The sequence below is a fragment of the Pinus tabuliformis genome, chromosome 5_1 (genome assembly GCF_031772625.1).
Source record: "Pinus tabuliformis cultivar Carrire ecotype Pingquan chromosome 5_1, CPIR1, whole genome shotgun sequence".
NCBI classification, from domain to species: domain Eukaryota; kingdom Viridiplantae; phylum Streptophyta; class Pinopsida; order Pinales; family Pinaceae; genus Pinus; species Pinus tabuliformis.
This window is the reverse complement of record NC_142305.1, coordinates 524,400,024-524,422,715: the sequence shown is the minus strand read 5'-3', so window position 1 is coordinate 524,422,715 and position 22,692 is coordinate 524,400,024. Positions and strand designations below refer to the sequence as shown.

Genomic DNA, 22,692 nt, shown 5'->3' with positions numbered 1-22,692 from the left:
TTGTAAACTCCTACAGGAAGTCTGCAGGGGATCCTACAGGAAACTCAGAGTATTCTACAGGAAGGCTGTGAAATTCTACAGGATGACCTACCGTGAAGGTTTGGAGTGATGGTGAAGCGATGGAGTGGTATAGGAGGATAAGTGAGATGGAGATGGAGCTGGTGATGGCTCAGGAGCAGCGAAGTCGGATGGAGAACGAGTGTATGGAGTGGTTTGGTGAATGGAAGGGTGGTATCAACGAAAGGCTAAGTGGATGGAGCTATGTGAGTAATGGAGGAGCTAGGAGTTGAATGAGCGGAACAGAGGTCAAGAAGGTGGCTCTAGGAGTGGTCAAGATGTAGAAGACGAAAGTGGAGTGATAAGGAGCAGTGTAAATGAAACAAATGACTTGTGCACCAAAACGAGAAATTCATGAACCTATGATAACTGTGCCGTGAAACCTATGAACAGCAATGGAAAACCAAGAAATGAAACTTATGCGTGGAAGTGGAATGTAGAAGTGTGCTTCAATGTCAAAAATGCATGGATGGATCTTCAACGAAAATAAAGATGTTGCAGCTTGCATGGAAGTGGAAAGAACTGTGTTTCTTTTTGGTGGTTGGTTATGGACTGCACCCCAATCCCTAACAGAGATGGCAGTGGGCCTTTACAACCTTTTTGCTGGAGCTCCAATGATTTATAACTATCCTCCTATTGAACTGAAGCAACTGAAACAAATTCACCATAAACTAATCCTATCTAAGCTCATGAAAAAGACTAAGTTAACAAACTGTAAATTCGAATTGCATGTGAAAGTAAACAAACTCAAAGTGCTGGAACGAAATGCAAACACATTACAACACCGAGGAGATCTATTGCTCTCAGGTTGGGCCCTAACCTGAGAGCTATAGCTCCTTGAGAAAACTCAGAACTAGATCAAAATCTGCCTTCTTTATTCATAATCTGATGTCATGCCAAACTTGGCTTACAAAAAGAACTACACCGAGCTGTGCTAAAAAATTACAATAGTAATGCAAAAGTTTCAACAACCTATCAAAGGCTACGGCCTCTATACTTATGCAAAAACGATCATCCAACAGGTGTCCTTGATTTTAGGAGCTCGGCTGTCCAACTGAAGTTTAAACTGCTGATCCTGTAGGACAGTCATAATTTATGTTCCTGTAGAACAGTTATAACTGTTGTTCCTGTAGAACAGTTGGCTGCTTCTAAGCTCGGTGGGGAGATGGATTGGAGCTCGGAGCTATGGTGGGAATCACGAGGAGGGTCCCAAGACTGTGGACATCCTCTCCTAAAAACCAGCAGTGCCACCTCATTGTCTCCTTGTCTCCTTTTCACGTGGTCTTTTCTCCCTTTTAATGCAAAAACCTGAAATCATAATGCATTAGTCACGTGGATAGAGTGTCTACCCTTCTTCCTACAAACAACACGAATAAACCAAGAAATGAATGCATAAGCAATAAAAAATGAATGGTTTGAGCAAAGTAAGTAGGCTAAATGAGCCCAAATTGTACCAAAAATTGGGGCTCATCAAAGAGCCATATACCTTTAGAAACAACACGATGAGGACTATCCAATGATGAAGTTCTCCAAAGTAAATCCATTGATCTTCATTCTCAAAAACTTCAACAAGTGTTGGGATTCTAGGGATTCCTTAAGGGCTTCTTATATATTGGAGTTTCCAACTGATGTGATCCATGGTATATATTAAGAGCGTTTAAGAACTAACATTGGCATATACCTTTAGAAACAACACGATGAGGACTATCCAATGATGAAGTTCTCCAAAGTAAATCCATTGATCTTCATTCTCAAAAACTTCAACAAGTGTTGGGATTCTAGGGATTCCTTAAGGGCTTCTTATATATTGGAGTTTCCAACTGATGTGATCCATGGTATATATTAAGAGCGTTTAAGAACTAACATTGGCATTGATGACAACACCATACAACACCATTCAACAACTTCAATAGGCTTAATCAAGGTGCTCAAGCTAGGAACAAGGCTCAATGATTTGTCAGGGAATAATGTACCTATGAAGACACCTATAAGGAGAAACTTGTAGCCTAGGGTTAATAATGACATAATTAGGCATACAAGAAGGAAAAGGTTTGTTTGAAAGGTATGATCAACAATAAGAGAAGCAAACCTTCAAATGACCCCAAGTAGAAGCCTTAATGCAAAATTAGGGTTTTGTAATCTTAGAATTTCCTAGGGTTGATGAAGTCAACCTTAGGGAAGCACTTTCAACCATGCAAATTGCTAGATTTTGATGTTTTAAGGCTCAACAAGGTGAAACAACTTCAAATTAGTTGAATATCCAAGCCTCAGTTGAATTTGGTATGAAACCCTTACCCTATCAACTTGCCTTAAAGGTTTGAAATTCTAGAAGAGAGAAAATTTCTTAAGGAGGTTCTTTAAGGAAGTTCAAGGCTAAAAACTTAAAGAATGCAAATTTTACCAAACATTTCATATAAATATAAACATTTAGACATGGAACATATAAACCCTAACAATATTCATTACATTTAATTATTATGAATGATATTTAACAAAAAGTACAAACAAGATACCCAAGAACAAGCCTTCTTAATCCTAAAATGATGTCTCCACAACAAGCTTTAGTCTCCAATAGCCTAAAATCCACAAAAGATCACATCTATGCAAAGTAGCAAGCTACAAATAGCTAGGCCAAGTTCTTTAAGGAAGGTCGAGTTTTCCACAAGTGATGATGAACAAAATGAGAGATGTGATCCTCTATTTATATGAGGTCTACATATTCTAATTTCTAACTAAAAGCTCCTACGCAAGTTTGATTTTTGAGTGGAAAAAAATTGGGTTTCAAGCCAATGCACTAGCTTTAAAACAAAATATGCCAAGGCCAAGTTCACATGTGTGGGATGTAGAACTAAAAAGGCAATGATGTCATGACCTTTTAGGGCTCCAAATGCTCCATGAAGTCAAAATGAAGGCTGAAAATGTCTTCAGTCATCATGATCAACTCTTTCTCTAGTGTTAGGGCTCCATCAGGTGTAAAACCCAATGTTTTGGCTCTTTAGGGTGGTCATTGATGTATTTCAACTGCTCCAATCATCAAAAGGGAAAAGGTTCTACCAAAAGTGGGCAACGTTGCATTTGCAAAGTTGTCATGCTCTTTGGAATGTAATGTATGGCTTGGGCATCCTATGGAGTAGGATGCCCTCATGGCCTATGTTGCTCTAGACCACTTGGCAAAACCCAACTCAAACTCAATTGAAAACAACTATTCATCAAAAGTTGAGATCATAAATGCATCTAAGTGAACCATACTTAAGTGTTAAGGGCATATTCATACTTCAAATTGAGATCACATTTAAATATCTAACTAGACCAAGTCTCACAAAGGTGTTCCCCACCTTCGTAGGGGTGGTTAAGTAGTCAACTCTATTAGGTGCTTCCAGCCCCCAAGAGGAGTTGGCATTTCCAAGGTCAATCTTTCAATCAATAGGCGTTGGTATACGTAAGTGATAGTGGAGGTAATAATTTTCATGGCAAGTGGCATGGTTAGGGGACCAACTAGTGGGAATCCACATCATGAGTGTATAGATGTAATGGAGGGAGCAATCATGGATGGACGAGTTACTTTGCCCGACATGCTTTTCTCACCCCTTTGGTGCATCTTTTACTTCTTTTTTATAGTACTTTGTGTTTTCGTGGATAGCTAAAGGATTAAAAATTTATCTTTATTTTATAGCATTTAATTTACCCATTACAATGAAGACTGATGGCTAATGAGGAGGGCAGAGCTCATGCTAGGATTTTGCCCACAAACTATCTTATGTCCTGGCCATCTTTTGGATTTTGATCTTCTTTTTCTTTCATTGTGGCTATATTACGCGTTTACATTCTTTTTATTGCATCAACCTCCAAGGCAATGTTTTCCAACCCTACTCAAGGACGTGGAAAAGAGAGTGCCAAGTCCCATTGAACTAATGAAAATTGAACATCGAAGAATGGAGATGGTATCAAGGGCGTGAGGACGGAGATGATCATTTTCAAAATATTTATCTTGATGATCCGAAATGAATTCTTCCTCTTGCTCAAGGTGACCATCAAATTTTGGAACATTTATCATAGAATTTGTATCCCAATGATTTGGATATCTAGGAATATCCTTGACATCCAAAGTGGGGTACATATCATGCAAATCCCAAGGAGCCATTGCCTTTAGTCTTGCATAACAACCAAAATGCCTTGAGGGATGCTTGCTTCCAATGAAAAGACCTATAAAGAGAAACTTGTAGCTTAGGTTTTTCAATGTGTGGTTCAACAATGGCATAATTAAGTAAACATGAATAAGGAAAAGGTTTGCTTGAAAGGTATGATCAACAATAAGAGCAACAAGCCTTCAAATGGTCTTACGGTGAAGCTTTAATGCAGAATTAGGAGTTTTCAAGCCCTAGAATTTTCGAGGTTGACGATGTCAACCCTATTAAGTAATTTCAACCATGCAAATTGCTATATTTTGATGTTTTAGGGCACGAATTCAGCATGAAACCCTAACCCTAACAACTTCTCTTGAAAGGCCAAAATTTTAGGACAGAGAAAAATACATATATTTTTTTAGTGTAATCCTTGAAGGAAGTAGGAGGGGGCTAGGTTTTCACTTCCTAGCCCTGACTATCACAAACCTTCTTTATCCCAAAATGGCGTCTCTACAACAAGACTAGTCTCTAATAGCCAAAAATCCACAAAAGATCACATCTTCACAAAGCCCAGTTCTCTCAGAGAGGATGAGCTTTTGACAAGTGATGTTGAACAAAATGAGAGAGGTGATCCTATATATATATGAGGTCCACCTCTTCTAATTGCTAACTAAAAACCCGTACACAAGTTTGATTTTTGAGTGGACAAAAAATGAAATTCGGTTACAATCCAATGCACTAGCTTTACAACATAAATATGCCAAGACAAACCCACATGTGAGTCATAGACCTAAAAACGTGATGATGCCATGCCATTTTAGTGTTTGTGCCTCCTCTCTCCATTGTTAGCAATCCATTAGGTGCAACAAGCCCTCAAATCTCTCAATTTGATCACTAACATCCACAATACAAAAATATTAGAAATGATACTTTAACATCCACAATACAAAAATATTAAAAATGATACTTTAACATCCACGATACAAAAAAAATATTAGAAATAATACTTTCACATCCACAATACAAAAATTACTAGAAATGAGAAAATGAAAAATAATAAATAATAAATAAATGATGTTTACTTTAACATCCACCATACAAAAATTACTAGAAATGAAAAAATGAGAAATAATAAATAATAAATAAATGATGTTTTAACATCCACAATACAAAAATACTACAAATGATATTTTAACATCCCTGATATAGAAATGATATTTTAACATTCACGAAACTAACCAATAAATGAATCTAGAAATAATGAATGAATAAACTAACCAATAAATGAATCTAGAAATAATGAATGAATAAATGAATAATATTATAACAAAACTAAATAAAAAATAATCTATTATTGGTAATGCTTCAAATTCCTATGTTTTTGAGCTCGCTAAACGTGATGCTTTCTGGTTGATCTTAGGACGAAGTCTTATACGTGATTTATTTGGCATATTCCCCACTCGCTTGTTGTCCCCGATCCGAAGAAGGCTGGGCGGGAGGGGCCCGCTGTAGGTCTCGGCGCTCTGATGGATAGGTAAACGACCATCAGTAACAGGCCAAGTAGCGAACCAGCCAAACGACCATCAGTAACAGGCCAAGTAGCGAACCAGCGCCGCAAATCCAATGGCGAAGATGTAGCGGCCAGGGTGGCGGAGACCCAAGGGCCAAGCTCTAGCGGGTAGAGATTTGCCACGTGGTGCAGTACAGTGGCACAGATGGCGTGTTCAACGCAGTAGAATGGCCCAGATGTCGTGTCGATGGAACTGTTCGTGTCCACTGAACTGCCAAGTGGCACAGTAAAAATGGCCCAGATGTCGTGTCCATGCACTGCCAATCGCCCAGATCTGGCTAGTGAGGACCAGCTAGGTGGCACAGATCGAATGGCCCAGTCTGCACAGGCCCTGGGATCCGTTGGATGTGCGATAATATATATGAACTTATCAGCAATAACTTATTAGCCGCTAAATTATCATTGAATGATAACCTATTATATAAGAACTGATAGTAATGATAACATATCATCTGATAATTTATAGAATGATAAAATATCAATTAATAACTTATCTTCGGACAACCTATCATCCGATAACTTCTATCGTCATAAGCTATTATCATATAACTTATCGAACTTATATCGTCATAACTTAGCGAACTTATATCATCATGTAACTTATCATATCGTCATAACCTATCATCATGTAACTTATCGTATCGTCATAACCTATCATCATGTAACTTATCGTATCGTCATAACCTATCATCATATAACTTATCGTATCGTCATAACCTATCATCTATAACTTATCATTGATAACTTATATCGTCATAACCTATCATCATAGAACTTATCATTGATAACTTATATCGTCATAACCTATCATCATATAACTTATCGTTGATAATCTGATCCGATAACTTATCGCATGATGATTTATGACCTGATAAGTTATAAGCAATAACTTATTAGCCGCTAAATTATCATTGAATGATAACCTATTATATAAGGTCTTATAGTAAGATAAGATAACATCTGATAACTTATAGAATGATAACATATCAATTAATAACTTATCATCTGATAACCTATACTATGAATACTTATCATTTGATAACTTATTATCTCATAACTTATCATCTGATTTATCGTATGATAATGCTCATAACTGATATGTTAGTACTTATCAGAGTATAATTTATAACCCGATAAGTTATAGTCCAATAAGTTATCAGGGCCGTTAGATCGGGTAAATCTGGGCCGTCGGTTAACCGTTGAATGTTCGTATATCTGGGCGGTCAGATCTCGGCAAATCAGAGCCGTCGGATTCGGAAAATCTGGGCCGTCGGATCCGAAAGATCTGGGCCGTTCACATCCGGAAGATCTGGGCCGTTCGCATAAGGAAGATCTGGGCCGTTGAATCTCTCCAAATCTGGGCCGTCGGATTCTGCAGATCTGGGCCGTCAGATTCGGCAGATCTGGGCCGTTCGTATCCAGAAGGTCTGGGCCGTCAGATCTCGGCAAATCAGAGCCGTCAGATTCGGAAAATCTGGGCCGTCGGATTCGGCAGATCTGGGCCGTTCGCATCCGGCAGATCTGGGCCGTTCGCATAAGGAAGATCTGGGCCGTCGGATTCGGCAGATCTGGGCCGTTCGCATTCGGCAGATCTGGGCCGTTCGCATCCGGAAGATCTAGGCCGTTGAATCTCTCCAAATCTGGGCCGTCAGATTCGGCAGATCTGGGCCTTCAGATCTGGGCCGTTCGCATCCGGAAGATCTGGGCCGTTGAATCTCTCCAAATCTGGGCCGTCGGATTCGGCAGATCTGGGCTGTTCGTATCCAGAAGGTCTGGGCCGTCAGATCTCGGCAAATCAGAGCCGTCGGATTCGGAAAATCTGGGCCGTCGGATTCGGCAGATCTGGTCCGTTCGCATCCGGAAGATCTGGGCCGTTGAATCTCTCCAAATCTGGGCCGTCAGATTTCGGCAAATCAGAGCCGTCGGATTTGGAAAATCTGGGCCGTCGGATTCGGCAGATCTGGCCCGTTCGCATTCGGAAGATCTAGGCCGTTCGCATTAGGAAGATCTGGGCCGTTGAATCTCTCTAAATCTTGACCGTCAGGTTGGCTATGGTTCGACGGGAGGCGCCACATCGGTGGAAGAAACACCGTTGATAGTGCAGCGTATCAAATCCGTTGTTGGTCGTCCGCGCATTTCAGAAGGATTCCAGTGGGTGCAGTTCAGCGCAACCGGCTACTGACTGCACCATTATGTAGCCTGCTCTAAGAAAACAAAACGGGAGATGAGTTGCGCCGGCCAGTGCTGGAAGGGTTCTCAAACACTTTCCATACCCTCGGCGGGGCAGAACGAGCCACCCACCTACAAATATTAGTGACATATTTTGCGCATCTATTTTCCTTCGTTGAGTGACTCACAGCACCATTATTCCCTAAAAGATAGACCAGATCCCTAATATTCTTATAATATTCTCGGGGCTATATTCTTACAATATTGAAACTTGTTTCTTCACATATCAATCTTATTATAATTATATAAATTAAGATTTTAAGAAACTTGTTTTTCACATATCAATTTTATTATAATTATATAAATTATGTTTGTTTCAATGTACTTTATTATTTTTTATATTTTAAAATTAAAATAAAGTCATTTTTATCTTAAAATTTTTAAGATTAAAAATGTTAATATTGTTATAAAATTAAAAGTGAATAGTTGTAGAGCTTTTGAGAGCAATGACTTGCTAATAATGGTTTACTAGTACTTTCTCAAGAACGGAGTTCCATCTAAAATGGAAAAAAATAGTAATGTTTGTAGTAAGTTGTTTTGAATGTAGAATATATTGTTAGTGTATTTCTCATATTATTATGTTAAATTAAATTGTTTAGACATAATATTTGAAAAAACATGATTAAAAAATATTAATTTAATGAATGATTAAATATATGAAATGGTAATAGTAAGATAATGTCTCTATTTTGTTTTTTTACCATTTTCTTACAGATGCAAATTCAACAAGTTAATCATTATTAAAAGTAATATTTATTTTATGCTCTTTGTTTTTATTATACAATTAGAGTTTTGAAAAACAATTATAAAAATTTATGAGTTTAGAGTTTATGACATTTAGTTAATTATAAAAATGAAGTAGAAAAATTAGTAATTTTTTTACCATTTTCTTGCACATGTAAATTCAACAAGTTAATCATTATTAAAAGTAATATTTATTTTATGTTTTTTGTTTTTATTATATAATTAAGGTTTAGAAAAACTATTATAAAAATTTATGAGTTTAGAGTTTATTACATTTAGTCAATTATAAAAATGAATGAAATGAAGTAGAAAAATTAGTATTTTAAGCTCATCAAAGTATTAGAAATAATATTCATTTTATGATTTTTGTTTTTATTATTATAATTAAGATAAAGTTTAGAGAAACAATGAGATCACTCATAATGAAGTTATAATGTATGGATTTTAGTTTTCATTTTATGCATACTTAATATTAAATTTTGATGTTCCAAATAGCTAGAGTTTGATGATGTATTATTTATAAGATGATATGTATTTATTTTGTGGACCATATGATATGATGAGACATAATACGAGCTTTACAACCCAATTCTCATCATAATACGAGCTTTACAACCCAATTTTTGTTTTGTGAATGGGTGACTATTTTGCATATAAAAACAATTTTTTGGCATGTACAAAGTGCATATGTAAAAATGTAATTTTCACCTCAATGAAAATTATGGTTCGACGGGAGGCGCCACATCGGTGGAAGAAACACCTTAATTTTTTTCACTTAATCATTAATCTTAAATCATATTTTAATTCACATAAGAGGTTCTTCATTATATGCTAAACATTACGCAATAGATTAAAAAAAATGGAATATAATAATTGATATTTCTAAGGTATAATTATTACTCCTTTTACTCCTTTTATTGCAAGTTAAGTGATGTTACTAAAACCTTAAAACCTTTGCTCTATTTAAAAGTTCGAAAATTTCAAATAGAGTGTTTACTGTTTTTAATAAGATTGAAAGTGATGTTACCAAAACCTTAAAACCTTTGCTCTATTAAAAGTTCAAAAACTTCACATAGAGTGTTTCATGTTTTTAATAAGATTGAAAGTGATGTTACCAAAAGCTTAAAACCTTTGCTCTATTAAAAGTTCAAAAACGTCACATAGAGTGTTTCACCCAAAGAAAAAAATGAAGTTTTTATTAAGCTAAAAATGTCACATAGAGTGTTTCAATGAAGGTTTTATTACTAGCAAAGATTTGGATGATTTGGATAGAAAAAGTTACAAATCTCAATTAACCCCAATTAACATATAAAGAACATTTAACTTTCAAACTTTATTCTATTAGTATTATTCTATTAGTATGGTGTTACAAACCTCAGTTAACCCAATTAACATATAAAAATTATTTAGTTTTTATTATTGGATTTGGATAGAAAAAGTTACAAACCTCAATTAACCCAATTAACATGTAAAAAATATTTAACTTTCAAACTTTATTCCATTAGTATGGTGTTACAAATCTCAGTCAACCCAATTAACACATAAAAATTATTTAACATTCAAACTTTATTCTATTAGCATGGTGTTACAAACCTCAGTTAACCCAATTAACATATAAAAATTATTTAACTTTCAAACTTTATTCTATTAGTATGGTGCTGTTTAAGATGACTTTTATCATCTATTTGTATTTTTGAGATAATTTAAATTTTCAAATTTTATTCTATTGATGAGAGTGTGGTGTTGTTTAAGATAATTTAAATTTTCAAATTTTATTCTATTGGTGTGGGTGTGGTGTTGTTTAAGATAATTTAAATTTTCAAGATTTAAATCTGGACAGAAAAAGTTACACATCTCAATTAACCCAATTAACATATAAAAACTATTTAACTTTCAAACTTTATTCTATTATTCTTTTAGTATGGCGTTACAAACCTCAGTGAACCCAATTAACATATAAAAATTATTTAACTTTCAAACTTTTTCTATGGTTTTAGTATGGTGCTGTTTAAGATGAATTTTTATCGTCTATTTGTATTTTTTGAGATAATTTAAATTTTCAAAAAAAAAATTATATCTATTTGTATTTTTTGAGATAATTTAAATTTTCAAATTTTATTCTGTTGGTTTCAAATTTTATTCTATTGGTTGGTGAGAGTGGTGTTGTTTAAGATAATTTAAATTTTCAAATTTTATTCTATTGGTGTGGGTGTGGTGTTGTTTAAGATAATTTAAATTTTCAAAAATTTTATTCTATTGGTTGGTGAGAGTGGTGTTTCTTTAAGATAATTTAAATTTTCAAATTTTATTCTATTGGTGTGGGTGTGGTGTTGTTTAAGATAATTTAAATTTTCAAATTTTATTCTATTAGCGTGAGTCTTGAGTCTTGGTGTTGTTTAAGAAAATTTTATTAATAAAATATAAAAAGAGACAAATATTTGTATATATTATTAAAATTCAAGAAATTTCATTCCATTGGCAAGAATGGTAAGAAAAACATGATACAATCCATAAATAACTTTGAACTAGACATGATATAATTCATAAATAACTTTGAACTTTTAAACTTTTTGATGATTATTGGTGTGGGTGTGGTGTTGTTTAAGATAATTTAAATTTTCAAATTTTATTCTATTAGCGTGAGTCTTGAGTCTTCGTGTTGTTTAAGAAAATTTTATTAATAAAATATAAAAAGAGACAAATATTTGTATATATTATTAAAATTCAAGAAATTTCATTCCATTGGCAAGAATGGTAAGAAAAACATGATACAATCCATAAATAACTTTGAACTAGACATGATACAATTCATAAATAACTTTGAACTTTTAAACTTTCTGATGATTATTTTTTCTATTATTTGAATATTTCTCTTATCTAAGATTTCTTCTCTTATTTAAAGATGAAAAAAGAATTATAAGATAAATATTTGAATTTCCAATTAACATATAAAAACTATTCAACTTTCAAACTTTATTCTATTAGTATGGCGTTACAAACCTCAGTTAACCCAATTAACATATAAAAATTATTTAACTTTCAAACTTTTTCTATGGTATTAGTATGGTGCTGTTCAAGATGAATTTTTATCGTCTATTTGTATTTTTTGAGATAATTTAAATTTTCAAAAAAAAAATTATCATCTATTTGTAAAATTTTTATCATCTATTTGTATTTTTTGAGATAATTTAAATTTTCAAATTTTATTCTGTTGGTTTCAAATTTTATTCTATTGGTTGGTGAGAGTGGTGTTGTTTAAGATAATTTAAATTTTCAAATTTTATTCTATTGGTGTGGGTGTGGTGTTGTTTAAGATAATTTACATTTTCAAATTTTATTCTATTAGCGTGAGTCTTGAGTCTTGGTGTTGTTTAAGAAAATTTTATTAATAAAATATAAAAAGAGACAAATATTTGTATATATTATTAAAATTCAAGAAATTTCATTCCATTAGCAAGAATGGTAAGAAAGACATGATACAATACATAAATAACTTTGAACTAGACATGATACAATCCATAAATAACTTTGAACTAGACATGATACAATTCATAAATAACTTTGAACTTTAACTTTTAAACTTTTTGATGATTATTTTTTCTATTATTTGAATATTTCTCTTATCTAAGATTTCTTCTCTTATTTAAATATGAAAAAAGAATTATAATAAAAATATTTGAATTTCCAATCCAAATTGTCTTTTAGTTTGACAAATAATTTGTAAAAACTCTCTTCATTGCACAATGGAAAAATGTATTTCCATAACAAGAAAGTGAACATTGGAATATGTATTTGCATAACAAGAAAGTGAACATTGATGATTTTATCATCTTGTTACGCATAGAACAAGTTTGCAATCTATCTTAAATTTGCTCAATAAAAATTACTTATAACAATAGCACAATCAACTCTCAACATTCTAAAAACTTTCATGGATATTTTGTTTGCATGAAAAAAAAAGCCCCTCCATCTTGAGGGTTGTGAATAAAATCCCAATGAAATGAAAATCAATGTCAGTTAAATATGAGTTATGAGTTGAAAGAATTGATCCATGAAAAAAATTCATGAGCAATAAAAATTCATGCTAAATCCTATCAATACGTAATCTCATTTAAGATTATGTCTCTAAATCTCTTAAAACATCCACCAACTAACATGACCTTATTTCCATTTGAAATGTCAAGAAACAAAGTTGTTCACAAGTAAATCAAAATCTCCAACTGTAAACATCTAGATGGTATCAAAATTCCCAGTTCATTATTTCCATTTGGAGTGTGTCACGCAATAAAACAAGGCTTAACAAGTGGAGAAGAGTGTGTCACGCAATAAAGCAAGGCAAGAGGAAACAGTGACCCATAACAAACAAATAAGAGGAAACAATGTCCCATAACAAACAGATAAGAGGAAACAATGTCCGCTTAGAAAGTCCATCAAAAACTAAACACAACAAACAGATGAGAGGAAACAATGTCCGCTTAGAAAGTCCATCAAAAACTAAACACAACAAACAGATGAGAGGAAACAATGTCCCATAACAAACAGATAAGAGGAAACAATGTCCACTTAGAGAGTCCATCAAAAACTAAACACAACAAACAGATAAGAGGAAACAATGTACGCTTAGAGAGTCCATCAAAAACTAAACACAACAAACAGATAAGAGGAAACAATGTCCGCTTAGAGAGTCCATTGAAAACAAAATATTACCCCATAACTGAAAAATTCTTGCATTACGTACATGTGTCAATATGACTATGAGGAAACAATGTCCGCTTAGAGAGTCCATCAAAAACAAAACATTATCCCATAGTCATATTCTTGCATTACGTACATATGTGTCAATATGACTATGAGGAAACAATGTCCGCTTAGAGAGTCCATAAAAAACAAAACATTATCCCATAAACTATGACTATGAGGAAACAATGTCCGCTTAGAGAGTCCATCAAAAACAAAACATTATCCCATAAACTGAAAAATTCTTGCATTACGTATATATGTGTCAATATGACTATGAGGAAACAATGTCCGCTTAGAGAGTCCATCAAAAACAAAATATTATCCCATAAACTGAAAAATTCTTACATTACGTACATATGTGTCAATATGACTATGAGGAAACAATGTCCGCTTAGAGAGTCCATCAAAAACAAAACATTATCCCATAAACTGAAAAATTCTTGCATTACATACATATGTGTCAATATAATTATGAGGAAACAATGTCCGCTTAGAGAGTCCATCCCATAAACTGAAAAATTCTTGCATTACGTAAATATGTGTCAATATGACTACGAGGAAACAATGTCCGCTTATGACTATGAGGAAACAATGTCCGCTTAGAGAGTCCATCAAAAACAAAACATTATCCCATAAACTGAAAAATTCTTGCATTACGTACATATGTGTCAAAACAAAACATTATCCCATAAACTGAAAAATTCTTGCATTACGTACATATGTGTCAATATGACTATGAGGAAACAATGTCCGCTTAGAGAGTCCATCAAAAACAAAACATTATCCCATAAACTGAAAATTATTCTTGCATTACGTATCATGTGTCAATATGACTATGAGGAAACAATGTCCGCTTAGAGAGTCCATAAAAACAAAACATTATCCCATAAACTGAAAAATTCTTAAAACAATAGCGTCATCAAACAATGTGTCAATATGATTAAAACAATAGTCATCAAACAAGAGAGTTCGTTGAGTCAATTTCAGAAGCAACATGTTTAAACAATAGTCATCATACAAGAAAAAAGTTCGTTGAGTCAATTGCAGAAACTCGTGCATAATTAATGTTTTATCAATTGCATTACTTCAATCAAAGTGGGCATTCAACGCAAAAATGCTAAAATGCTGATTTGGTTAATAAATATAATATTCCGCAGGCAGAGCGTCACCTACACCACCAGCCCATACGGCTGGTCTGATGGGAGTAATGAAACCTCGTGAGCCCGGTTGGCTAATCAGGGTTGCATAGGTGCGCTGATCGTATGTCTCCTGTACCTCGTGCTGCTTTTATCGGTAGCGGGTTGATGGGCTGATGGGAGCGGTTTCTTTTTCAGATATAGTGATCTGAAAAGAAATAGACAATGACAAAGCTTCCGCCTAAACCAGGTTGGTCCGAATGCACATGAACATTATGAAAAAAACTCATGTGGTTCAAAAAAAGGTTTTAAAATAGACACTGAGAAACCTTCGGAAAGAACATTCATGAATTATGCTCCAATGCCAGACTTCAAACTTTTACACGACCTAGAAAGAATATACTGCACCTAGATACTCATTTAGTATGAACAATATCTGATGAAAATTACAACCTTGATAAAATGCCTCAACAAATGGAACACAAGCGAGATGTGTGCTAAACAATATCTGATGAAAATTACAATCTTGATAGAATGCCTCAACAACTGGAACATAAGTGAGGCATTTCACTGACAGGACACTACCATTATTCACGGTATTCTTGTAAACAAAGAGCCGGTAGACACAAAGTAGTACAGTGTAATGCAAATTGTTCTTATGTTTCCATTGAACTAGCTTTAGGGTGGCTCCGGACCTTAGTTACTACATCATGTTAGATTTGATCGACAATTCCATTCTATGGGGGTGGTCCAACACCCATTTCCCATCTTACTTCCCTTCTTACTCTGAAGGATAGGCAACGACTAGAGGATAGGCATTACCACTGCAAAAATAACCAAACAATAAATTAAATCATAATATGCCTGGTCAAAAAGCAAATCTGAAAAATAGATGTATCAACTATGACAGAATGAAGGAGCTCATTTACCTGTTCATTCCCGATGGTAAATGAATAATATGCAGAGGGTGCAATGCGACAGTGAAGCCTCAAGTTTTCATAATCAAACACTCCAACTGCACCATCACAGAAGCTCACATAAACTAGGCCGTTGTCACATGAGTATATAGCACTTTGAAATAGGAACAGATAGGGAATCATGAGGAGTCCACTGCAATGCAACCATGTAACAAGGTCATCCAATCAGATACAGAAGGTAAGTGACATTATATAACTGTTTATGTTTGAATTCAACACCGCTTACAAGTAATTACATAGCGCAAGCGCTTTAACTTAGAAGCATCATATATAGCAAGCTGGCTCTCATGCACAACCAACAAATGAATCGCTTACAAGTAATTACATAGCGCAAGCGCTTTAACTTAGAAGCATCATATATAGCAAGCTGGCTCTCATGCACAACCAACAAATGAATTTGATCTTATGAAACTGTACTCTTGTTTCCCCACTACCCACTGGTGGTGAAAATCTTTGATCTTATGAAACTGTACTCTTATTTCCCCACTCCCCACTGGTGGTGATGATCTTCGTGGCTGTACTGGTACAACTTTTGACTCACGCTTGTCCCACCATGTATGCCCCAGAGACATAACTTGATCTTATGAAACTGTACTCGTTTCCGCCACTCCCAACTGGTGGTGATGATCTTCGTAGCTCTACTGGTACAACTTTTGACTTACGCTTGTCCCACCATGTATGCCCCAGAGACATAACTGCCAAAAGACGTGGTTGTGAGAACATGAACATTTCAACTCGGTAAATTTATGTAAACTTCGCCACTCCCAACTGGTGGTGATGATCTTCGTAGCTCTACTGGTATGCCCCAGAGACATAACCGCCAAAAGACGTGGTTGTGAGAACATGAACATTTCAACTCGGTAAATTTATGTAAACTCCGCCACTCCCAACTGGTGGTGATGATCTTCGTAGCTCTACTGGTACAACTTTTGACTTACGCTTGTCCCACCATGTATGCCCCAGAGACATAACTGCCAAAAGACGTGGTTGTGAGAACATGAACATTTCTACTCGGTAAATTTATGTAAACTTTAAAGTGAACATCATGGAGACAGACTACATATAATAATAAAAGAAACCGTATACCTGAGCATTAGCTCCAAAAGATACCAACACATTCAAAACATGTGAAAAAGTCAGGCCTGTGATTTTCTTTTGGTGGCCTTTGAGCTTTGTTTTTACCTATAAAAATTGCAGCAAGTTCAGAGCATGCCACTTAGGTCATTTTTTATAAAACGGCACAATGAAGAAAAAAGATCAGAATTTTAAATTCAAAGATATATCCACAGGCAGACTACATATAATAATAAAAGAAACCGTATACCTGAGCATTAGCTCCAAACGATACCAACACATTCAAAACATGTGAAAAACTCGGGCCTGTAATTTTCTTTTGGTGGCCTTTGAGCTTTGTTTTTACCTATAAAAATTGCAGCAAGTTCAGAGCATGCCACTTAGGTCATTTTTGATAAAACGGCACAATGAAGAAAAAAGATAAGAATTTTAAATTCAAAGATATATTCACAGGCAGCACCTCATCAACTCGAACATTGTATATTTGAATTGATGAATCCTCCATGCCAATTGCAATGATGTTATTGTGCTGAGGGTGGACAGCCAGAAATGTGGCTAAGTTGTCATGGCATGCAATGAATCACTAATTAGTATCCCATGAAACCAGTGATTTAGATAAATTGGGAGCCTTTGAATTCGTAGTCTATAGCGAGGAACATTACACAAGAACCTAGAGTGATCCTGAAGTGAACCCCGTTACGTTCATAATTTGAAAGTTAAAGGTGAGACATTAGATAATAAACCCTAAGCAGACCAATGTATCAAAACTGAAATTATATATATCATCGGAAACATTGAAATGAAACTGCTCTTTAGGTAAAAGGCTCTCTTACCTTAAATGTCATCATATTGAATAAGGAGACCTTGCCACCGGAAGTAGACATCACATAGGAATCATTCTCAGTAAGCTATACAAGCAACAACTTCTTCTGGATTTGTATCCCCAAGTCATTATTCATAACAATCCCACTAGCTGGCTGCCTGTGGTGGAATACTCGCTGTAGACCGTGGAACAAAATATTAACTCTTAGTTACTAAATACAGCTGCAAATTATATATCCAAAATTATAACAAACAAATAAATAAAACATGCTAAAATAAAAAGAAACAAACAACAACTACTAAAGAACCCCACCTTTCCGGATGGATTCTCGTCACTCCGCGGCCATTTCCATAGCTTATGGAGAGCATTGGATGTCAGTGCTAAAACAACAACACCGGAATTGGTGTATAATATATATCAGTTTTACCACCTGCAAGAAATAGCACATTGCACGTTACTTGTTTGGATCAATATCGACATAATTTGTAGCACATAAAATTGTAATGTCAGCCTTTAATGTAATCTCAGATTGGTGAACCACATAGATAAAAGAAAAAAGACAAAAATATATATACTTTAGCAGAATAATGAAATTCAGAAACAATTATACAAATACAAATATATTGAACAATAATTCTTCGTTCCTTGATAAAAGACAATACCGACTTTTATACATAATAATATCTACCTATATCAATGAATCTGGAAATCTATACAAAGTTTACTGGAAAATAGGATGCAGGTGAAAGCATACATCCAAATTTTACTTGAATTTCTATGTGCTGAAACTGCATTTCATGCGCCATATGCTAAGTCCCCTGACACGGGGATTCGGGACACGTAGGATTCGTGGTGTCGGATTCAGACACGCTGACCCCCGGAACAGGACACGTTATATATTATTTTATTAAATATATATATATATATATTAAAAATTAGATATTATCCTATTTCTTACACAAACTTTAATTAATGATACAAATCTATTGATTTCAAACATAGATCTTCATCTATAACTATTAGCATGCATAGTACATACAAAATTCAAAGACATGTCAATCTATTATCTATTTCTTATGCTTGGCCCTCTTGCCACCACGAGAAATGTCTAATTTTTTAGTCTTGTTGGAAAATCAGGATCTTTGTCATTAATATCACCCTCTAAGCATTAATATCCAGAGGTATCTTTGTCATTACCTCTGTATCAATTAATATCACCCTTTAAGCATTAACATAAGATAGAACAAGCATAACATGTCAAGTCAAGATTTTGTTTGAGTGATGCGTACATTTTTAGGAGGGTCATGATACAGGAGTTCGACAACTAATGTCACTAACATCAAGGTACATATAGGGATTGGTGCTCTTGATTAAATACGAGTTCCATACCCTAATACATGACAAAATTCAACGGAAACATTGCAATCCCCCATTTTGAATGAAATCTAAAATTCTAATTTCTCTATATGAAATCCAATGAGGCCAGAACCACTCTCAAACATCCTGAGTCATTTCATGGTAATGTTAAAAATTTAAGTAAAAGGATGACAGGACACGTTTCCCAAAATCACGACACGCTTTTGAAAATCGTGACACGATCTCGGATTCGACGTGTCAGAAAAGGACACGACGTGTCATATGATTTGGACACGAATCCGGACCGAATCGTGTCAGATTCGCTGGATTCGGGATTCGTAGGGGGTTTAGGACGAATCCGGTGACTTAGGCCATATGATATACAACCCATGCACTCCCAAATGTAAGCTCTTCTATAACATAAAAATACATTTTCTATAACATAAACCATCAGCCACTGTTGATTTCATCACTGAGAGCCAGAGCATGAAGAAAACTTGGGGGTACTATCAAGAGCTCATTTAACCGTTGATTCCAGCAATCTATTCAATGTTGGACTTGAAGTAATACAGCTGAACAAGTTTTATCAATCACTTCTTGGTGCTATGGTACCTAGCAACTCACATTTAGCTCTGCTTCCGGTGGAGAGCATCTCTTAACTCCTGTACTAGAAACGCCTAGGGTAGGTCAAATAGAATATATGCACAAAAAATTAGTGAGAGTTACCAGTAGAGGAATGAAAACACGTCGTGCCATTTCTTATTCGAAAGAAAGTTGAGATCAGTGATTAAGATTCTGGAATTCCACAATAAAATTGCCTTCAACTCTCATCCATCCAAACCGGTGGACATTCTTAATAATTTAACCAAAGGCAATTCATCCTTACAGTTACTGAGATCTAAACGAGCAAAATTAGACAGTATTTTTCTTGATTTCTTATGGTTATATTCCTCACATGTTTAAGTATTTTTAGTCTTTTATTTTTTTGGGGGATAAGCATCATTGGAAATCTCCTACGCAATTGTTTGGTGACATCTTAAAAAACTTTATTCAATCCCAATGAATAAATTTTCGGCAACAGTAGTTGGAAAAATGTACCTGGAAAAAGATAAAAATGTAAAACGCTTAAAATACACCAAAAAGGATAAAAATAGCAGTGTGCTAGTCGAAATGTGTGAGAGGGCACGGTATTCTAAACAGCTATTTAACTAATTAAAGAAACTATCCAGACGCTTGGCATTAATAATGTTCAAAGAAAATTATTAAGGTCATCGAAGTAGAATTTTCTTTTGCAAAGCAATGAGTTTAATGAAGAGAAAGTAAAAGAAAACACTGCAGACCCATAGATGCCACAACTACTTTTCATCTGAAAAACACAAACATTTGCAGCAACCCCATCATAGAAGCAGGATACAACAAATCAAAATTACCATTCATATTTGTCCGAGGAAAAATGCATATATTGTAAGTCTTGCCCTCACAAACAATCAAGAATTCAGGCAACACTGATGAAGTAAGATATATGGAAACAACGCCTATGCCTATAATCTAAGAGGGAGAAACGCATTGCAAAGAGTTTGAAAACTACCATAAATCTGTATAACATGAAAATAGGCAGGAGAATAAAAATTAATCACTAATTGCCACCTGCTATCCAGGATTCCAGGGGATACAACCTTCCTCAGAAAGGAAGCAGTAAGCATCATCAAATAATACACCATTCACCATTCAAAAATTTAATAAAACTGCAAGGATACAATTCTTTAGTCTTAATTACTAAACCTGGATCGTGGGGTATAGTGTGATACCTTCTCTTCCCTAAAATTAGAATGTACAACTTTATGCATAATTGGGCAGTGTGCATGAATAACAAACTGAAAAATCTCATGATTAGACACGGCATCTCCAAGGCACTTTATACCAATTTCAATAATGCTCCAAACAAACCCTCCCCACTCGGACCTATTGCAAGCCTATCCGATTCTGCCATAATAACGTTCTTTCGAAAGTGCACTTTAACCTATCTCATCTTTGACTAGTATCTAACCCTTATGCTAAAAGATGAGTGGATCTTACTAACAAAGTTACTAATATAGTTCCTAGAGAGTGCAGGACAACTTCAACACAATGAGAAGTGGCACAGCCAGAGTCATCCCTTCTGAACCCAATAACAGAACTCAACAAGAAAATACACATTTTAAAAGCACTGAACTATTTTTCAAATGGCATATAAAGAACTATAACATCGTCATCATGAAGTTAAACCTTTATAAAATGGTCCCTTCACCATCAAGGAGACTGTTAAATCAAATGCCAGAACTCAACAAGAAAATACACATTTTAAAAGCACTGAACTATTTTTCAAATGGCATATAAAGAACTATAACATCGTCATCATGAAGTTAAACCTTTATAAAATGGTCCCTTCACCATCAAGGAGACTGTTAAATCAAATGCCATTCAAATCGATTACCAACAAAATTGGTGATCCATGATGTTGTGACTCTTAGCAATCTCAATCTTATAAATTGCTACAACTTGAGAAAACAATCTCAATCATATAGTCGCTACAACTTGAGCATGAAATGTCTGTCATCCATCAAATAAACATGATCCCTGATTTTCATTCGGCCTCCTCTTCCTGCAAATACAGTTCTGGTTACCAGAGGTCTATTATGATTACATGCAAGCCCATAAATGCTTCCACACATCTGTGTCTAAACATTCCAACAATTAAGATAATATAATAGGCCTTACCTAAATCTTTTCTGATACACTCACATCCTAACAAAACACAATCCCTGATTTTCAGCCTCCTCCTGCAAAAACACTTTTCGAATCCAAAGCTCTGTTACATTGTGATGAAACGAGATTTTGGGGGTATACCAATTTCCCTTTTCTTTATAAATTTCGATCCTGAGACCTGTGGGTTATGGACCCACAAAGGAGATTTGGGGGTATACCAATTTCCCTTTTTTTTATAAATTTCGATCCCGAGGCCTGTGGGTTATGGACCCACAAACCTATCGGAAGCGTTTAATTGAGGCCTTCTTGGACCACAACACTTTATCGGATTTTCCTTACAAAACCCGGAACCATTCATTTAATCCGAATACACAAGATTACACGGGAAAACCCGCAGCCGAACCATAAGCCAAACTTCAAAAATTATACCCCCGCATCTATAAATTGTCGGGTCTGCACATCCAAGACATCTCCATAGCGCTGCTTTTCTCCGATCTTTGATTTGCCCGACCTTTGTCATCCATTTCTTTCTCCAATCCAACAACTATCGGCGCATCGCTTAATCGCATATCGGCATTCCACCACGTCGTCCCTTGACCTCTGTCTAATGCAATTTGTGACTAAATCTTGACCATCGATCTGAATCCCAATCCGACAATTGTTGATTCAACCGATCAACAAACTTGCTCAACAGATCCTCCGCCGTTGATCTACACTTCGTGGATCCAACGGTCCACGATGATTTCAGGTGGACAAGTAGCACGAGGATTACCCGCCCGAAAAGCAGTTTCCTCTCTCCTCTTCGCTGCTACGTGTCAAACGGTTAGTGGAATCGGGTGCCCAACCCAAATTACCACTTACCACTTAGACCTCGCCCAAAATACCATTCCTGTGGCGAAACTACTTTCCTCATGCTCTAAAGCTCATGCATCTAATCTTTGCGATGACCGTTGATCTATGAGATCTGACAATTCAGATCTACTTCAGTTCTCTTTACCTTCCGTCATGACTGTCCGTCAATCCAAACGATCTGGCAGTTCCCATTCCTTTCTGCCTACGCCATTGATCTTCTGCTATTTGATGGATCTTTGCGCTTAACACAGTTTCGCTCTACCAT

The 22,692-nt window shown here is 35.2% G+C and overlaps 1 protein-coding gene across 1 annotated transcript in view; it reads right to left on the bottom strand.

Moving 5' to 3' along the window:
• Positions 1–16,062: 16,062 nt before the first annotated feature.
• LOC149165815 (topless-related protein 4-like) overlaps positions 16,063–22,692 on the bottom strand; it is a 35,205-nt gene continuing 28,575 nt past the window's right edge. The window contains exons 49-53 of the mRNA XM_089432389.1: positions 17,787–17,904; positions 17,485–17,649; positions 17,112–17,180; positions 16,664–16,759; positions 16,063–16,548 (exon numbers count right to left, since the gene is read on the bottom strand). Coding sequence (XP_089288515.1) covers positions 16,492–16,548; positions 16,664–16,759; positions 17,112–17,180; positions 17,485–17,535 — 273 coding nt within the window. The 5' untranslated portion in view covers positions 17,536–17,649; positions 17,787–17,904 and the 3' untranslated portion in view covers positions 16,063–16,491. The remainder of the gene's footprint in view (positions 16,549–16,663; positions 16,760–17,111; positions 17,181–17,484; positions 17,650–17,786; positions 17,905–22,692) is intronic.